Raw genomic sequence first — 18,009 nt, 5'->3', positions numbered from 1 at the left:
GACAGATGATTGTTTTATAATCCAACAGTGATGTTCCATTCTCTTTGACTTTATCTCTGTTGGCTGGTATACACTAGCTCTTCTTGATGTTGTTTGTTCACAAATGTACTCCAACTAATCTCCAAGGCCCCCAGAATCTCTGTCTTTGTCCTTAGTCTGATACAATGGAATTCTGCTTACAAACTTTTGTTAATTATTTCTGGATCTTAACCAGGGGTATTGTGGGGAAATGGGGTTCTGTATAAATGTATAACAGTTTTTGAAAACATTGTGCAATTTTCCTTTTATGCACTACATGTTGACCTACTTCATAAAATTTCAGTTAAATATATTGAAGTTGTGACTATAGCACAAGAAAGCACCCGAAGCTTTAAAGTATATGAATTCTTAAACAAATCACTAGTTTTTTTTTTTTTTTTGTTTTGTCTTTGTAGAGGTAGATTAATTGCACCACTATCTGATAAAGTAGCTCACTAAATCTTTTCCAAACATAATATTTATTACAATAACTAAATGTATGGGTGTGTTGCTGGAAAAAAATTACTGCATCTCTCCTAAAAACCTGATGACATTGATAACCTAAAAGTACAGCTATGCTTAAGATCAGAGTTACTCTCAGTTTCAAATCACCTGCTATAACAACATCCATGCGCCAAACCTGAAAGTTTGAGTTTATCTCACAGTAGAACCAACATTAACAAACTCCTATGCTAAGATGTAAACTAAAAACATATAGTGAAAGTCTAAAACCTTTTGAATAAAAGTTGTGTTTTCACATTTGTTGAGTTCATTTCAATGTAGTTAATGGTTGACTTTAGCTGACCAAAGTTAAAGTCATTACTGCAAACAAAGTGTTTTTTTTGCCTGTGTTACAGTGTTTTGTCACCCACTTTTCATTTCTCATCTGTGTGTCCAAAAATCTAAAGAAGGAACTTTGTTTCCCCATTCAGGTCAAAGCAGCTAAAATTAGTTTTTTTGTCTTGTTTGACTCTATATAAAATGACTGATCAGGTGTTTTAAAAAGAGGCTGAATTGTTCCACTGCTCACTTGATTTAACCTTTAAATGAGCCAATTTACTGTTGCGCTTGCATCATGTCTTTCCCTTTTTCACCTGTGAGCCGGAGTCTAATTTATGTGTCCCACAGGGGCTGTCACAGTTTAGTCTAGACAAGTGGGTGGCTTGCATTGGTCCCAGTGGCTCTGCAGGTAGAAGATGGGGGGTTGTCTGATGTGCCAGGGGTTTTGTTTCCCCTGCCAAGCTGTTTCCCATCTCCCCTATTTCCAGTTACCATGGCATTAGAGCCTAAGGCTTACCAACACAAGGTATCTAGGGACAAATCTTCAAACATACAATGTCAAAATAAAAGCGCATACCCTCGTCTGGCATATGGTGCAACTTGAGCAAGAGATAAGAGATTTGGATTTAAGTGGTACCATATCTGAAATTTGTTCTGAAAAAGTGAATATGCGAAATATCAGAGATTTTGATTTTGTTTGTCAATTTTTGACCTTTTATAAAACCAATAGTTGAGTTGTTTGTAATAGGTTAAAAAGTGCTCCTGTCCCAGTTTTTGGTTTTGTTTCTTCTTCTTCTGAACATTAATCATATTCTGGTGGAGAAAAGCAAATCAAATCCAGAAGTTCCCGATTGTTGCTCATTTTTCTTACACTGTAGCTACAGGTTTTGCGTATTTGCTTTGTTGTATTTGAACCAAAAAACAGTAACTTTGCATTATCAGTATTTTTCTGTGCCTATATTGTCACATTTTCTATTGAAAACTGATAAACCACAGCAATTTCTACTTTCTCTTGACTGAATCCAGGATGTTTACCTTTTTAAATCTCTCCGAAGCCTTTAAAGTGAGTTGTGTTGACACAGGGAACAGAGCAGGTGATCTCTCAGGATGCAGTTTCTGATGAAATCCTCCTTTAGATTCCCAGAGGCCACAAACACCATGATGAGCCTGGAGACTGTTTGAGTTGCATCAGTCTCACAGGCTGCACGTGTTCCTGAATGCGCATGCACACTGACACTTGATGTACTAATATAGTCAATCTGCTCTACTGATAATGCAGCTTTTATCATACTTTCTAAGTAGGAAACGCGATAAAAATCCAAATTTCCTGCTGCTAGTTGCTGATTTGAACAGCAGTGAAAATATGATTTTGTGATAATGGGGAAGAAAAATAGTTTTGTGTTTTATTTTTAAATATTGAACTGTGGAAATTTGTTGACCATAAATAATATGTTCTGTTTTTGTAAATTTAAGAAGTGTACATACTTTAGTGAGTTTAAAGATTTATTATCCATTCTTTTTTTGAGCTTTTTCTAGAATTCCACATTTAAATAAGTCATCTCTTTCTTAATGAGCCCCAAATGTTTTCTTTCTCTAAAATCACTAGTTTAGCTTCAAGAGTGTAGCATATCTTAATTTCTGATATTCACTTTTCCAAATAAGTTTCAGATATGGTGCACCAAGTTTTTTTTTTATGTTATCTCTTTACTATTTTTGCACACACTCTTTATTTATGATAAAGAAAAAATGGCTGCCATTCTACCACCACTTTAAACATTTTCAAAGGCATGGTTGAGCTGTTTCCTCCTCTTTCAACAAAACAAACTCATCCTAAGGATGAGTCAACTAATTTAGCTTAGAGAGTATATTCGATTTCCAAATGCTGAAGTGGCAGAATGAGTTTCAGAAACAGTGCCTGTTTAACATTGGATGCACCCAGAAAGTTAATCTCTGTCTACTTTGCAGATTTTAAATCCTTACAAAGCAAAATCTCCCCTGTTTCTGACTCTATTTCTGTACGTTACAATGTTTAGTGTGCAAAAAAGATCATTTTAAAATAAAAAAAATAGACAGCAAGTCGCTTTTGCAGGGCAATGGAGCAGTGTTTTCTAAATATGTGAATGTAATGTTGTCACTTTTTGTGTTGTAAAATACTGATAGTGAGGAAAAAAATCATTAGAGCAGGACTACATTTGTCAAGTGATGTGACAAGCTGGTGTGCCATAGGATAAATCTTATAGATTTTTGAAAAGCAATGTCAAGACGTCCGCTGATAAGATACGATAGCTGCAGTGAAAAACTGCTTTGTCTTTCAAACGTTGACCTCGAGTTCTTTCGAATCACCTCTGAATGCACTCCCTGTGAAATTTTTGTGATTCATCCCAAGTTGTAGGAACATTTTGTTCATTCCTATTCAACGCACCTGCTGGTTTCCAACTCCCGCGACTCTGCCAAGGCCGCTCTGACACTCCCCTCCTCTGTATATACGGTTGATGTCATGTTTTTCTGGCCTCATTAACTGAATCTTACAGCAGCCAATAGCTGCAGGACAGGTTATGGCTCAGGGAGGAATGCTTTTCACTTAGGGAGCCACTCACACAGCTCCATGTGCCGCAACCTCAACAGCTCAACAGTAACAATGAACCCCCCCTCACACCCATCCACCACAGCTTATTTGCAAAGCAAATTTCCTCCGGCGTCCCTGGATTTGGTGAGAAGTACGATAAACTGAGATAAAATATGACTATTTGAGCAGCAGTGCAACAACACAACAAAACAAAAATAGTGCAACTGAAGGGAAAAGATTCACTTCTGGGGAACTAAGAACTTGTTTCGCAAGCACATGAAAATGATGATTCATGCTTCGTGAGATCACAAGAATATCGTTATTAATGTTTATGTAAAAGGAATTAATTCACACAGGGAACATAACTGTAAAGGATGCAATTACCCATTACATGGATCACTGTGACTCTGTAAAGGATAAAAAGTGTAAAGGATTAGAAATGTTTTGTGACATGAATGTACATTCTCAGTGCCTTGCAGAAGTTTACTTCTCACTTTTGCATGTTTTGTCACATAGCAACCACTCAGTTAAATATATAGTATTGAAATGTAGCAGCCCAACAGGAATTTTCCAATTCATAATCTTTCCAATTATGAATTGGAAAAAAGTCTCAGTCTCAGTTGAGGCTTGTTTACTGACGAATTGATTCAAACTATTTATTTTTTGCATTTAGTAGTTGTCAAAGTCAAAGCAAATGAAGAGGCCATGATTAGGATAGAAAATTTCCAATAGAAACTTATCGAAAGAGAAAAACTGTTTGAATAGGAGAAAAAAAATACTGGTTCAGGGAATAAAATCTTTTTAGCAGAAAAACTATCCCATTTATATAAAAATGAGCAGAGGCCTTTATACTGTATGTATCAGTGTTCACCTCAAGATGCAAAGTGTGGCATGAGTAAACCTAGCGGGTAAATGGCACTGAAACTTGAGTCCTTAGACAGATTAAACCAACATACGTCTGTTAACAGGATAAAGAGAGATGGACTGTATGTAAATTAAAAGAAAGAGTTTGTAAACTAAACCTTTACGCCTCACCTGTAAAACACAGCAGAGCCAGTGTAGAGACACAAGCAAGTCTAGAATCATCGAGAGATAGGTTCGTCTACGAGAGCAGCAATAGTTAACAGAGGTGTGGACTCAAGTCATGAGACTTAGAATTGAATTAGACTCCTCACAAATGTCGTGACTTAAGACTCAACTTGATGATTTCATCAAGAAACTTGACTTTCACACCGATGACTTATGATTTGACTTGGATTTGAAGCCTTTTATTTGAGAAGACTTAATATCCTAAGCCAAACAGGAAGTATGTCACAAAAGGAGTCAGGTTAGGTTAACGAGACTGTTCTGCTAAAATATACTTTATTTATTTATTAAAATATTCACATGACTTGACTTTGGCTTGGAGATACTCATAATCTCCAGAATTAAATAATATATTTTAATTTGTTGGCACAAGTTAAACCATAAATATATTTCAGTTAGAAAAACCTGTTGGGTAAAAACTAAAGTGGAGAGGTTTCTTTTTGACATTCAAACTGACACAAAAAATGATGACTCATGCTTAATGCTATCTTAACTGTGCATTTTTTTTGTTCAATCATTTATTCATGAGGTTGCATGACCAGTCTCTATGCTCTTTTGCATCCACGATGGCAAATAACAACAACATAATCATGTCTTATAAAATAAATTTTTTTTTAACAGTAGTATAAATAACTTGAGCTGATACTTCATTATCGAATGTCACTAAAATATCATTGCAAAAGTTTTGTACTGTTGCATTTGGTAAACATGAAAATGTATTTTTATAGAAGGCCATACATATATATTTTTTATTGTGAATGAGTTTGCTATAAAGGACATTATAAATTTAATCACTGTTTTGTTTGTTTTGGTTAATATTTACTGCAAAAAGCAACATCAGCACAGGTTTTCAGACACATTTTGAAGTTAAACAAAAACACCTTTTAAAGTCATCTAAATCTCAAACATATCATTGCACAGACTACATTTCATATTTGGTCAAATTTCTTATCTGTGACTCAAAAGTACAATATTTTAACTTTAAGAATGTCTTGAGGTTTGGGTGAAAAGACTTGAGACTACTTCAACTTGCAATGCAACCTGCATTGCAAAAATCTCAGGCGTCAAGGCAGCTCCTGTAATAAATATTGTTAAAATAATTTTTTCTATGTGAAAAAAATATATTTGACTTTGTTGTCTTTTTTAAAATTAAATAATGGTTTTCATGTATTAATGCAGTTAATTAGTGTGGTTAATCCTTTTTGGTCTTTGCCTTTTAAAGTTCCCTTAATTTGACTTTGTGCACTTTGCATCTCTGATTTTGTTTCCTATAGAAAGAACTGATGTTTCAGTTTCTATTAACTGGCATTAATCGATCAGCTGAATCTTACTGTGTTGGGTTATAATTAAGCCCAGATTAGATGAATTGCACTTAACTGACTCTGACTGGACTGCATTGGATGTATTTAAACTAAATTCTTATTATTGCCATTCACCTTGCATTCACGTTTTACTTCTACAGTTCAAAAGAAGAATCCCAAGTTTTCACCATGCCATTTAGAAATCTATAAAACTTGTCCCATATTAATACACAACTAAGAAAACTCTTTCAAGCCTTCACTCTTGAAGGAAAAAAAGCAAATGTCATTTTTAAGACGGCTAAAATAAACATTGTGGCATTAAGCAACTTTGTGTTAAGATTAAAGAGATAAAACAGAGAAATGGTTGCTACCATCAAAGTGTATTGAGAGACAGTTTTGTTTGCAGCACAAGCTAATGCTACGAGGTTGCAGTTGTACAGAACACAAATAACCACTAAGCTCTTGTAAATAGTAAATAAAGAAATATATATTTATTTCACAGTGTAGTTTTGCTTCATTTCTGATCTGGAGTCAATATACAGAGTCTAAGCTTTAAATGGTGCAGTTTCGTTTCATATGTGGATATCGTGTCTGTCGTTTCTAGACAAACTCCAGACTTGTTCATGCACTTTGTTAGATGAGGATGAGGGTTTTCACAGTCGTAAACATGTCAAAACCAACTACAATCCCTGGGTTTCTTCATTGTTGACCTTTGGTGCTTGTGTCAGTTGTAAAAAAAAATGTTGGTTAGAACAACCTGCTTTAAAAACAGAAGATATTCAGTAAAGCACATGGAGAAACCATAAAACCACAGCATGTCTGAAATTGGACACAAACTCACCAAAAACAGGACTCCGCCTCAGCTAACAGTTTTATTTAGCAGCAGTTGTCATTTATCACTGTTGCCCTCACTTCACCTATCAGAAGTAAAATCCTATGGTTGCATCTGTAGTTATTCATTTTACAAGCAACAACAGAATCATGTTTATTCGATAAATACTTAATTAATCAATAAACAAATTAAACAAAAACTGTTTAATTTGTATTATTTAAGTATGTTATTTAAGTAATTTGTATTATTTAAGTATGTTAAATTTATTAAACTGTTAAATTTGCCTGCTGTGAGTGTCTAATCCATCTTAAAAAGTGTTCAGTCCTTCAAGTTGAAATCATTATAAGAGCAAACATTTGGTTTCAGGCACACCTAATGCTACCTATTAAGAGCTTTGTTAGTTGCATAGTGTGAGCAGAGAACTGTCCAAAACATTTCAGAAAAGAGATCACTACCTTACAGAATCAAAGTCAATAATATAAAAAGATAGCAAAGTCATCAACGGTTTCTAGAATTACAGTTGGAAGCATTAATCTCGGGCTGAAAAATAAATTTGCAGTGGCCAACTAGACGGGTCAGAAAAAGGAGGGAGACCATCAAAGACTGACATCAAATTCCTGAGGAGCCAGGTGGGCGAAAACACCTCAAGTTACCACAAAAGACCTGCAGCAGCCACAGAAGTTTCAGTTTCCATAACAAGACACATACTAAATGCTGAAGGGCTCCATCCCTGAATGATTATACTCACCACTATTGATGCAAAAGCACAAAACAAGTCAGATCCATTTTGTTCATAGCAATTTAAAAAAGACAAAAAGTTTTGGAATTCAATTGTGTGAACTTGAAACTCAAAATTGTTTATTTCATATTGCACTGGAAACAAGTTATGAGATTTAAGATGCAATTACTTTTCACAGGTTAGTTTGGATAGTGATCTCATAAAATCATCATTGGAAGAACATTTTCTATTTATTCGGGTTATTATTGCCTGAATTTAACATTTGTTTTATGACTGAAAATGTTAAAATGCAACAAAAACAACAAAACTTTAAGCAGCAAAATACTTGTTCATTTTACTGTATGGCAATTTTATTCATAAAAAAAACAATTGTTTCTTTCAAATCTCTAAACTAACTAAATTAAATATTTAAAACTAAAATCACTTTTAGTTTAAAAAAAACAAACATGATAGATAAAACTTAACTTTAAGTGTATAATACTCCTGGAAGTTCATAGTGTATTGCTGTATGTATTACAACTTTAAGTTTTAAACAAATACAATATGTATTTTCCTAAGATAAATTATTTTATTTTTGTACAGATAGCAGAGGTTGAGTAAACGTTTACGTGGGAGACATCCTGTAATAACTTTGCACATCAGTTGCTGCAAATAAAATATTCTCCTCTGAAAGGAGCCCGTTTGAAGTTTGCACTTGTGACAACCCTCATTTCTTTCACATGGTGCACCTGCTGGCTGTAAATTCAAAACCTCCCCTCGTTAGTATGTCGTGGACGTCATGTTTTCTTCTGGCCTCATTACAAAGCCGTGAGGCAGCCAATCACAGCAGGACAGGTTAGGGCTCAGGGAAGGATGCTTCTCATGTCGGGAGCCACTCACATAACCTTGACAGCTCAACAGTAACAATGCCCCCTGGTTATTTGCCTTGCAAATTCCCTCCAGTCCCACTCAACTTGGCAAGAAGATTAATACAGCAAGATAAAACAAAACTATCTGGAGAAAAACCACATTAAGCAAAAGCAGCATTGTCTCATGTGAGATTAAGAAGACATTTGTTTCAGAAAAGAGGTCAAGCACTGTTTCACCATGCTGATAACGTGATTTTCATTACACGTTTTGACCTTATTTGACCATGTTTGGGTGGTAAACAATACATTTTGTGGCTTTCTTTAAATATTATTTCATAAAAGCTAGATTTATGAAGTACAAGAGTAATAGATGTTCTGATAGCAGATTTTCCTACCTTTGCTGTGAATTTCTGCAGTGCCTTCGAAGTTATTATAAGGCTCTTGGCTGCTTCGCTGACTAATGTGCGCCTTGCTCAGCTTTGTCTTGTTAGGTTTGCAGTTGTGCCATGCTCTTTCCTCTTTTGCATGAAAGACTGAGCAGAGCTCTGTGAGATGTGCAAAGCTCAGGATTTTAGAATCAAACTCTGCTTTAAACTTCTCCGCAGCTTTCTTCATGTCCTTGGTCTTCATGATGCAGTTTGTTCACTCATCATGAATTTCAGCTTCAGCTGGATTTATACTAAAACTAAATTATACAAAGGTGGACTCCATTTAAAGACACATAGTCTTTAGACAAACAGTGCAATATGTAATCTTTCCCAATGAGAAATGATTGTGTTCTGTCACATCCATATAACAGTTTTCGGTTTAACTCTCTGTGAAGCCAATTTTACAGATTTAAAACCACGTTTGATGAAGTGGCGCATGCCCTGTGGCTTTTTTAAAAAAGTTTATTTTGCATAAGAAAAAATAGAAAAATTTAAACTGAAATACCTATAGAAATCAATGGATTTAGCTAGAAATTCTGCAGTGAAGCAACAATATCATAACAAATGAACCTGTTTAAAAGTTTGATTGAATGGCTTTTTATTAAAATTATTTTACTTCTGAAACAAACATTGTAAAAAGATGAGTAGAGATGTCAGAAGATCCATGCATGGAAATGATCTCTCTGTAATATGGTTCCATTAAGTCCAGGTGACAGTGAGCAGTTAAAATACACATATTCTCTTTCCAGGTTTTTACTGTGGTTGACTGACACTGATTGCAAGTGCGCATAGAAGTATTTTTCTGGTTAGATTTCTGCTCTAACCAGAGAAACAGCTCCAACTAGATACGCAACTCAAGAACATTCTCTTCACCAGCGAACAAACGATAAAGAAACTATATTGGATAGATTATAAATGCATAAAAGAGTGAAAGTATGAGTATTAGTTTGTGTGAGACAGTTGATTTGTGAAAGAAACATTCAGGTTTTCTGTGATGACTCATCTGGTTTTGGAAGATACTGCCTGACAGTACTGACGATAGTCGATACCTCAGCCATGGCGCCTTTACCTACACCAAAACAAGAAGAAAAAAATTATTGATTGGATCAATGAGGAAAAGAAAAATCATCTGAGTTTGTAAAGTACATATTCAACTGTAGAACAAGTCTTTATGCACAAGCTCCATGATGAAAATACACACACATCTGTTTTTTTTTTCTATTTATTTTTGGTTCTGATCTTGTTTTGAGTCAGTTGATACTTATGAAACATGTTAGATTATAGCCCGCAATCAACCTAAAATTACACAAAACGTGATCTTGAGGCAAACTGTCCTGCAGCAGAGTTTGTAACAAACCATCAAAACTGTAAAAATATGAAAAGACCAAGAAGCAAAATGACCAGCAACCCAAGAACCTATGCCTTTATTAGTTAAATCAATTATGCACCTTTGCTATTTTTTTGGAGTGCAAAAGATTGCATGAAGGAACATTGTGATACAAATTTAGCAAAGCTGTACAAACTGTAATTTATCAATTACAGTTGATAAAGCAATCTTTATCAACATTAGAAATGGATGAATGCAATGAAGAAAACACAGAAAGTGTAACACATTGTACTTTGTAATCTATACATACCATATAGAATATGTGATAAAGCAGACAGGACTGTGGTCCAATGTTTAGTGACAATAAAAGTCTGCTTTTTCTCAGCAGTTTCTAATGACCGTTGCACTGTAAATCTTTTTGTATTTACTTCTGCCTTTTCAGTATCTTAATGATTAGCAGTTGTTCACTAACAACTGCTTTTGCTGTGTCATCCTGGCATTCTTTAAACAAAATTATCATTGCCCTGACGGCTTCAAGGCCTAGATTACAAGCGATCAATCACAGATAGCGAACAGTTTGCACACCAAACACATTACTGTGTAGAAAGGCCTGAAAAATGAAGGCATCAGAAAAAAAGTTGAATTAAAGTTAACAATAGAGAATCTGACATTTTAGCTCTTTTGATAAAAAGGTATATTTAGCGGCAAAGAAACCTTAGTTACAGTTAAACGAGCACATTGGAACCGCACTGGATCATGTCAGCCCCGTGTCAAATTAAAGGTGCCTCTATTAGGTAACCTAACACATTGCATCAGGAACTATCTGAGAACATAAACCTCCTGAATGCACTCAGCAGGTTGATATGACCTCCCACACTGGTGGCATTTACCATTTCCTTTTGTTCAAGCAGTCTTTCACTCTGTGGTGACATTTTTTCACCACCTACTCAGGAAATGTGTTTTTTTTTTCTTTTTATCAAAACATGGAAAATGACATAGAATTTATGCTTTTATTTCAACACCATACAACATTATATATATTTATATATATATTTTTACATTTTAGTGTGTGTTTTAAAAGAAGTGACTGTCATACAGTCATGCACCAAATGCAGTTATTTTTGCAACTTTGTTTCAAAGAAGACAAAGTTCTTGTTGATCCAGACAGCAGTAAAAAAATAAGCAGTTTTTTTCAAAACCTTGTTTTTTTTTTCTTTTTTACCTGAATACCAATAACCTTAATGTGAAGCAGTAAAACTCTCCCACATTTTCATTTTGTTTTTTTAGACCATGTTTCAATATGACCCCCATTTTTCTCTTACCTGATAAAGTGGCAAAATTTGTAGGTATATTACGGAAGATTCAACATTGTCTGAAATCACAACTAAATTTGTCACAACTGAATATACTTCAGATCTGAGTCATCCTAATTTCACTCTTTTAACCTGCCATGATCCTTCGCACAAATACTTTCATCGACAAGAATGTGCAAACCACTGCTGCATCGAGTACTAAAAGACGATAATTAATTTCCCTGCTGTTTATGAAATGATGACGAGATAGAAGTGAAAGTATCAGAACAGATAAAATTGTGTGTTCTCAGGAAACGTGGTGAAAAGGGATGATTAACGTGGTAATAAGCTGGTGAAATATTATGAAATTTGATGCAATGCTGTTCACTTCAGCCCTGACAGTCAGTACAGAGAAGCAATGAATAGGTTGTGAATCCTATATTGTGTGGATATAAGTGGGATTGTTGAAAGACATGAACAGATATCTCTCAAGACAGTTTTATGTCTCTTAAGCTACAGTTGTTTTGCATAACCACAAAAGTTGTGGTCCAAGAAATATATACATGACAAATTGTACACCGAGAGAGAAGACTGATCACTTTTCCTGACCAAGACCTGATTAAAAAGTATTTGCTAAAAGGTATGTTGTTATTCTCACAGCATGAGGAAGCAATTAATATTTTTTCTCCTTTTTTGTTCTGTAGCTTCTTGAATGTATGTTTGTAGACTTCCTTGTAATTAATAACATTGTGATGTTTCCTGTAAATATTTATTTTTTGTTTGAAAAATTCTCCCACGCACTTGTCTTCTTAAATTGATTGTGAAGAAAAAGGCAAGTTGACTTTTTAGAAAAATAAGTAACATTGCACAACTAAGAGGTTTTATGCTATGTGTATTTTGTGGTTTTACTTTGGGTCAAACATTTGTCCTGTATTCTCTCCACAATGCATGTCTTTATAATTTTAGTTTTCACAACTACTTTTGACTTTTAACTCAACAACAACTTAGATTTTGTTTCTTCTAATCTAGTAAGTCACAGACAAATTTTTACCTGCAGGATTCAGTTTGTGTTTTTAGAAGTGTGTTTCATCATTTATTAAATAGCTTAAGAAAATCAAAAACAAAACAGTATAAAAACCTACCTTCATCCCCACAAACTAGCTTCTTAAATATGCAGGGGATTTCCACATATCCAAACTCTTTTAGCCTGGATACCTGCTGGGCCGTAATAGGATGCATCCACATAGCTGTGTTCATAGCAGGACAGAAGAGGAGAGGTCGACTGGTATCCCAGGCTCTTACCACACATGTCTGAAACAAAGAGATTCCAGTCAAACAAAACAGTTCTAGAGAAACTTTATGACAGGACATTGCTGGCAATTAGATTTTCCAAACAGAGAGAACATCATTTTACATTCTTACCAATAAGTTGTCACAGATGCCACTAGCAATCTTTCCAAGAGTGTTGGCATCGAGAGGGGCAATGATCAGCAGGTCTGCCCAGCGCCTCAGCTCAATGTGCAGCACAGGGTCGGATCTCTCTGTCCAAAGCTGAACAAGAGACAGAATGTCTGGCTACTGTTATTTTTTAACCACTTCTCCAGAAGGCCAAAATTACTTACTGATCTCTAACCAGATCTTTGTGTCTGAACATCCAGAAATGCTGTTTGCTTTGACTATGGCTGGCAGCTTATGCAGCAAACATTTTTATTATCTTTTTACTTTACTTCAAAAGTTAAATGTGTTAGACTATTGTAAAAGAAATAAAAGTAATAGCAATGTAGCTGCTGCTCTACTTAAAAGAGATACGATTATACAGATAAGGTTATATGACTTTGCTGTAACAATTAAATTTACATATAATGACACGGTGGCATGGCATTTTTACTCACACTTATACCGTAAGAATCTCACTCCATATATTTATGAAAAACATTAGGCTAGGATTGAACTCATCCATACATGCACTTTCTAATGCTTCCCATTTATCATTACCTCCCACTCATCCTTGTCAGTATAGATCTTTACTGAAACATCTGAAGGATTGTAGAAGTGTTTGGCATGCTCTGTGGTGATCACTCTTACATCCACCTGAGGAAAAAATAAAAGAAAGACAGACATATCCAGTGGGAAAAAATTATTGTAAACTCTCACCATTATATATTATTTCACACTCAGTAATTTGGAATATCATCCACAAAGTTAAAATTGAAAATCATACATCATACAGTATGACGTGATAAACTTTAAGCATTCTTCTATGAATTGTGATGATTATTATTTACTTTGATGCAATAATTGATACAAAACCACTGCAGCCACATATTGAGAGCATGGACCACAAAGTTCATGGACATAATTTTCAGTAGGCTGACATTTATGGATTTTATTTTTGAATTGGACTAATATTTCAACTTCCTTAGAAATCAATTTTTGGGGTTCCACTAGCTGCAAGTGATACATATAATCAAAATTAACCCTCGAACTATATTACTGTTTTTATGTAATCTGCATAATGCACAAATATATTAAGGTTTAGATGATTTCACAGTTTTTATTATACTTTTATCTCATTACTTGTAATAATAGTGCACTTTAATTGGTGCTGTCTAATGTCTCCACCTCGCGGCAAAGGTAAGGTCTTGCAGTTGGATTAACAAAAACGTGGGCTTGATGTGTTTAATGAAAACCAGGCATTAATACGAACAAATCAGCTCACCCCGGGGAGCTGAAGAAGATCGGAGACCAAAACGGGAAGTTTCAAAGCTGCGACGCTTCCTGTTACACCTACAAGAACACGAACCGTTCCGCAAGATTTCGACAAATCAGCCTTCAGAGACGAGACGAGATCGTCTGACTGCATTTTAGCCGAGAATCACCAAAATGAGATTGGTTGGCTTGCTGAGGACCTGTACCACTTCCGTAAATACACTTCTCCATCCAATCACAGGAGGAGACCAAGCGAACGTGCACGAGTACGTCTCTGACGCAACAAATAGTGAGCGCGCATTAGCAGAATATTCTGGCGAATACCACAGGAAACTAGCATGCTGCAAGGGGACTTCATTCGTTTCCTTCAGCGTCATTCCGTTTAAGACAAGCATTTTCTGAACTTTGACATGACGCTGACACCTCTTGTTTACTGGGCTCAACGTCACGAGGAAATTTACCTGCGTGTGGAGCTGACAGACGCCCAGGTGAGTCCAACCCACCTGCTGTCTGTCCTGTTGGCAGCGCTCTTATTCTGTCTCCGAGGTTAATGTGTGAATGCAAATGATGGTGGCTGTTGGTTTGCATGCTGGTATATAAATATAGATTAGCTTATGTGATAGGACATACAAGACTCTCTGTTACTTCCCCATAAAACACGCTAGTAACTGTAAAATTAGATGACTGCCAGGGCTGTAAGAAAATGTGTGGGTGGTTCTCAGAGTAATGCACCCTGAAAAAAAGCCTCTGGCCATTATGAAACGCGGGGGCGGATTGTTCTTATCAGGGTGTTGTCCACAATGACCATCCTAAACTTCACAGCAGTTTACTATAGTCTCCGGTACATTTCCCTATCAGGATTTACTAAAATCATTTCTAAAGACTTCGTCTTTTAGTGCTGTTTATTAATGACATAGACTTGAAATAGAGCGGATGCGGGGGAGAGAACAAGGTGTTAAACAACCCTGGTTCTTCAGTAACATTATGATTAACAACATAATTGAATGTCAGTATTGTTTTTGGACTATAAAAGGTAGGTTCATTTTGCGTTGAGGTCAAACTTTTCACTTTTTTATGATTTTTTTATTTTTTCACTTAGCATTGCTGTACAATCGGGAAGAGAATGCTGCTTTCATTCTTATTCAGTCAGAGGAAGTACTTACTATCTGTCTTTTTCTGCAGAATATTGATGTCCAAGTACATGAGAATGTCCTTAAATTTCAAGGTGAGAATTGTTTCTTTATATCCTTAGTATATTTTTTTTTTTTTTTTTTTTTTTTTTTTACATTTTCCATTTAAAAAAAAACACAATTTGTAACTTTCTTTGGGATGCTTTCTGCAGCTCTGGGGCATGGTGCTAAAGGACAGCACAATTATGAGTTCAGCTTAGCGTTTCTTTTACCAGTAAAATCAGAGGTATGCATTTCTTTTTTTTTTGTACAAATTCTCTTCTTTCATTCTAAGAGGTTTCAGTTTTTCTATTACGCTATTTCTTTTCTCTTTTTTTTTGCATATGACATAATTTGTCAGCAATTTGTGGTTCCAGGTGATCCACAAGTCCACACAGCGGCAGGTAAACATCACAGTGCGGAAACAGCAGCGAGGCTGGTGGGAAAGGCTGACTGTGCTGGAGCGTAAACCGGTTTTCCTGGCGCCAGACTTTGACCGCTGGCTGGACGAGTCCGACGCTGAGATGGAGATCCAGGAAAAGGCGAGATAAAGTTTAATGGGGTTTTTTTTATATATCATCATCACCCAGTGTGTTTTTGTTTCCACAATTTGTTAATTTCTATAGGTGTTTTCAACATGACAAAAATTTTTATTTTGCTAACATTGTGTGTTGGAATTTCTTTTTAAAGATCAGAAGTTTTTATTCCTCTTCAATAATTCTTCTCATTTCTCCTAATTTTGTTAAGGAGGAGAAAAAGAACAGACTGAAGAATGTGAGACATACAGAGGAAGGTAATTATGAATTCTGGTTCAATGACTATTGTATCTGGAGATTTTCAACTTGTTTCTTGAAATATTACCTTTTCCTGCTCTTTGGTGTCATAAAAAGTCTAATAATTTAATGTTTCAGGGTTTGTTAGCCTGAAAACAAGCTTTTTGCTTGTTTACAACCTCGTCCAGTTTCTTGGATTTTCATGGATCTTTGTGAACATGACTGTACGCCTCTTCATCTTTGGGCAAGGTCAGAAAAAGTAGAGGAGCCTAGTTTTCTTTTTGCATGTTTTTTGGTATTTTTAATCAATAACTTTAACCTCTGAAACTAATTTCAGATTCGCTCTATGACACGTTTCACACCATATCGGATGTGATGTTCTTCTGCCAGACCTTGGCATTAGTTGAGGTGTTGAATGCTGCTTTCGGTGTGGTTCGAACTGGTGTTATTCCCACTCTCATACAGGTACAGCACAATTCTTTGTGAGTTTTATAAACCAGTTATTACAAGTGGACTACTAATGTGTACGAACCATTTTGTTTTTGTTTTTTGGTAGGTGGTTGGAAGGAATTTTATCCTCTTCATCATTTTTGGTAGTCTGGAAGAAATGCACCACCGACCTGTTGTGTTCTTTGTTTTCTATCTGTGGAGCGCCATTGAGATTTTTAGGTAGGTAGAGGTGTGTCTCATTAAGTTGAAAATATATTAAAAGGTTTATTCTTTTTAAAACTTGCAGTTATTCAGATATTTTAAGAACTTTTAAATTCTTATGATTAGGGCCTGCAGCTCATGAACATTCATGTCCAACATCAGTGTCTGACCTCACAAATACTGTTCTGGAAGAATGGTCTAAAATGGCCATAAACACTTATTTTGTCAAAAGCCTTCCAAGAAGATCTGAAACTGCTACTGTTGGCAAGTTAAACTATAGGGATTAGGGAAGGGCTGTTACTCACATTCATTTGTTTGTGAAGCTGACAAATACTTTTGGCTACATAGTGCAGACATATTTAACAGAATATAATTTGGTTACATTCTAATTTATTAGGGTACGCCTGCACTCATACTTAACAATGCCACATTGATCCAAATATACAAAAGCAAAGGTAATCTGATTTTTGTTATCAAGAATTCAGAATATTTTCATTTTTCATAATCATCCTCTGCAGGCTATTTAAGCTACAGCTACAAAGACGTATTGTAATAAATGCAAATGTTAGCCTAGAGCATTTTTTCTCTATGTAAAACAAACATTACATTCTACTTTCAGGTATCCATTTTACATGCTTGGCTGTTTTAACACAGAGTGGGAAACTCTCACTTGGTTGCGCTACAGTGTCTGGATACCACTGTATCCATTAGGTGTTTTAGCTGAAGGTGAGTTAGTTCTTGTGAGTAAATTATTTCTTTAACATCAACATAATTGATATGTATCTGATGTTTTTATCCCATATAGCTGTTGCAGTGATACAGTCCATCCCCATATTTGTCCAAACCAAGCTCTACAGCATTCCTCTGCCAAAAGCCATTGGAACTTCCATCAACTTCTCTTACTTCTTGCATGTCTATCTGATTCTCATGTTTCTGGGTAAAGTCAACAAACAGGATGAAAAGCAGTCTGTTCTTTATTAAATGTGTCTCTTGTAGTTCTGACTGTTCTTTTTTTGCTCCTCAGGGCTTTTTATCAACTTTCGGCATCTTTACAAGCAGCGGAAAAGGCGCTTCCGGACCAAAAAGAGGAAGACGCATTAATTCTCAGCCCTGACAGTAATCCTCCAAAGCCTCTACTGCCTGCACACATTTTCAAAGCTGACCCTGCTTTAGTTCAAAACATTTTTTTTAAGTTAATTTTTTCTTTCACCCCTTTTGCTCTTTTAAAAAACTTCCTACATATTGTGCAATGATGAAATTGGAGTCACATTCACTAGTAATTAAGTTATCATAAACCCAACGTCCTAGATTATTGAACCAGTGTCAAAGCACCAAGATCATGTGTTTTTTCTCTCTGATTTTTATGATTGCTCTATTTACTTTATTTCTCAACATCAGATTATGAAAATATGACTATCTTTACTTGATATACAATCATTGCTTTTTAAATAAAAACGGAATGGTATCCTCTAATTGCATTGTTTATTTTC

At 35.4% G+C, this 18,009-nt stretch overlaps 2 protein-coding genes across 2 annotated transcripts; one reads left to right on the top strand and one right to left on the bottom strand.

Annotated features, from left to right (window-relative positions):
• Positions 1-9,179: 9,179 nt before the first annotated feature.
• Positions 9,180-14,134, bottom strand: ppcdc (phosphopantothenoylcysteine decarboxylase). The gene is made up of 5 exons (XM_055037805.1): positions 13,937-14,134; positions 13,213-13,308; positions 12,640-12,768; positions 12,360-12,528; positions 9,180-9,667 (listed from the first exon to the last, which is right to left on the bottom strand). The coding sequence occupies exons 1-5, from the start codon at positions 14,078-14,080 to the stop codon at positions 9,579-9,581; spliced, it is 627 nt and encodes a 208-aa protein (XP_054893780.1). The 5' UTR covers positions 14,081-14,134; the 3' UTR covers positions 9,180-9,578.
• Positions 14,135-14,200: 66 nt separating this feature from the next.
• On the top strand, positions 14,201-17,992 carry hacd3 (3-hydroxyacyl-CoA dehydratase 3). The gene is made up of 11 exons (XM_055037793.1): positions 14,201-14,414; positions 15,109-15,151; positions 15,269-15,342; positions 15,473-15,637; positions 15,843-15,888; positions 16,007-16,117; positions 16,206-16,333; positions 16,425-16,537; positions 17,139-17,245; positions 17,325-17,456; positions 17,544-17,992. Exons 1-11 carry the CDS (start codon positions 14,337-14,339, stop codon positions 17,618-17,620), a joined length of 1,074 nt encoding a protein of 357 aa, XP_054893768.1. The 5' UTR covers positions 14,201-14,336; the 3' UTR covers positions 17,621-17,992.
• The last annotated feature ends 17 nt before the right edge of the window (positions 17,993-18,009 follow it).

The sequence above is a fragment of the Poeciliopsis prolifica genome, unplaced genomic scaffold (genome assembly GCF_027474105.1).
Source record: "Poeciliopsis prolifica strain line A6 unplaced genomic scaffold, Auburn_PproV2 SCAFFOLD001, whole genome shotgun sequence".
NCBI lineage: Eukaryota > Metazoa > Chordata > Actinopteri > Cyprinodontiformes > Poeciliidae > Poeciliopsis > Poeciliopsis prolifica.
Note: the sequence above shows the minus strand (reverse complement) of the source record. Positions and strands in the feature narration are given on the sequence as shown.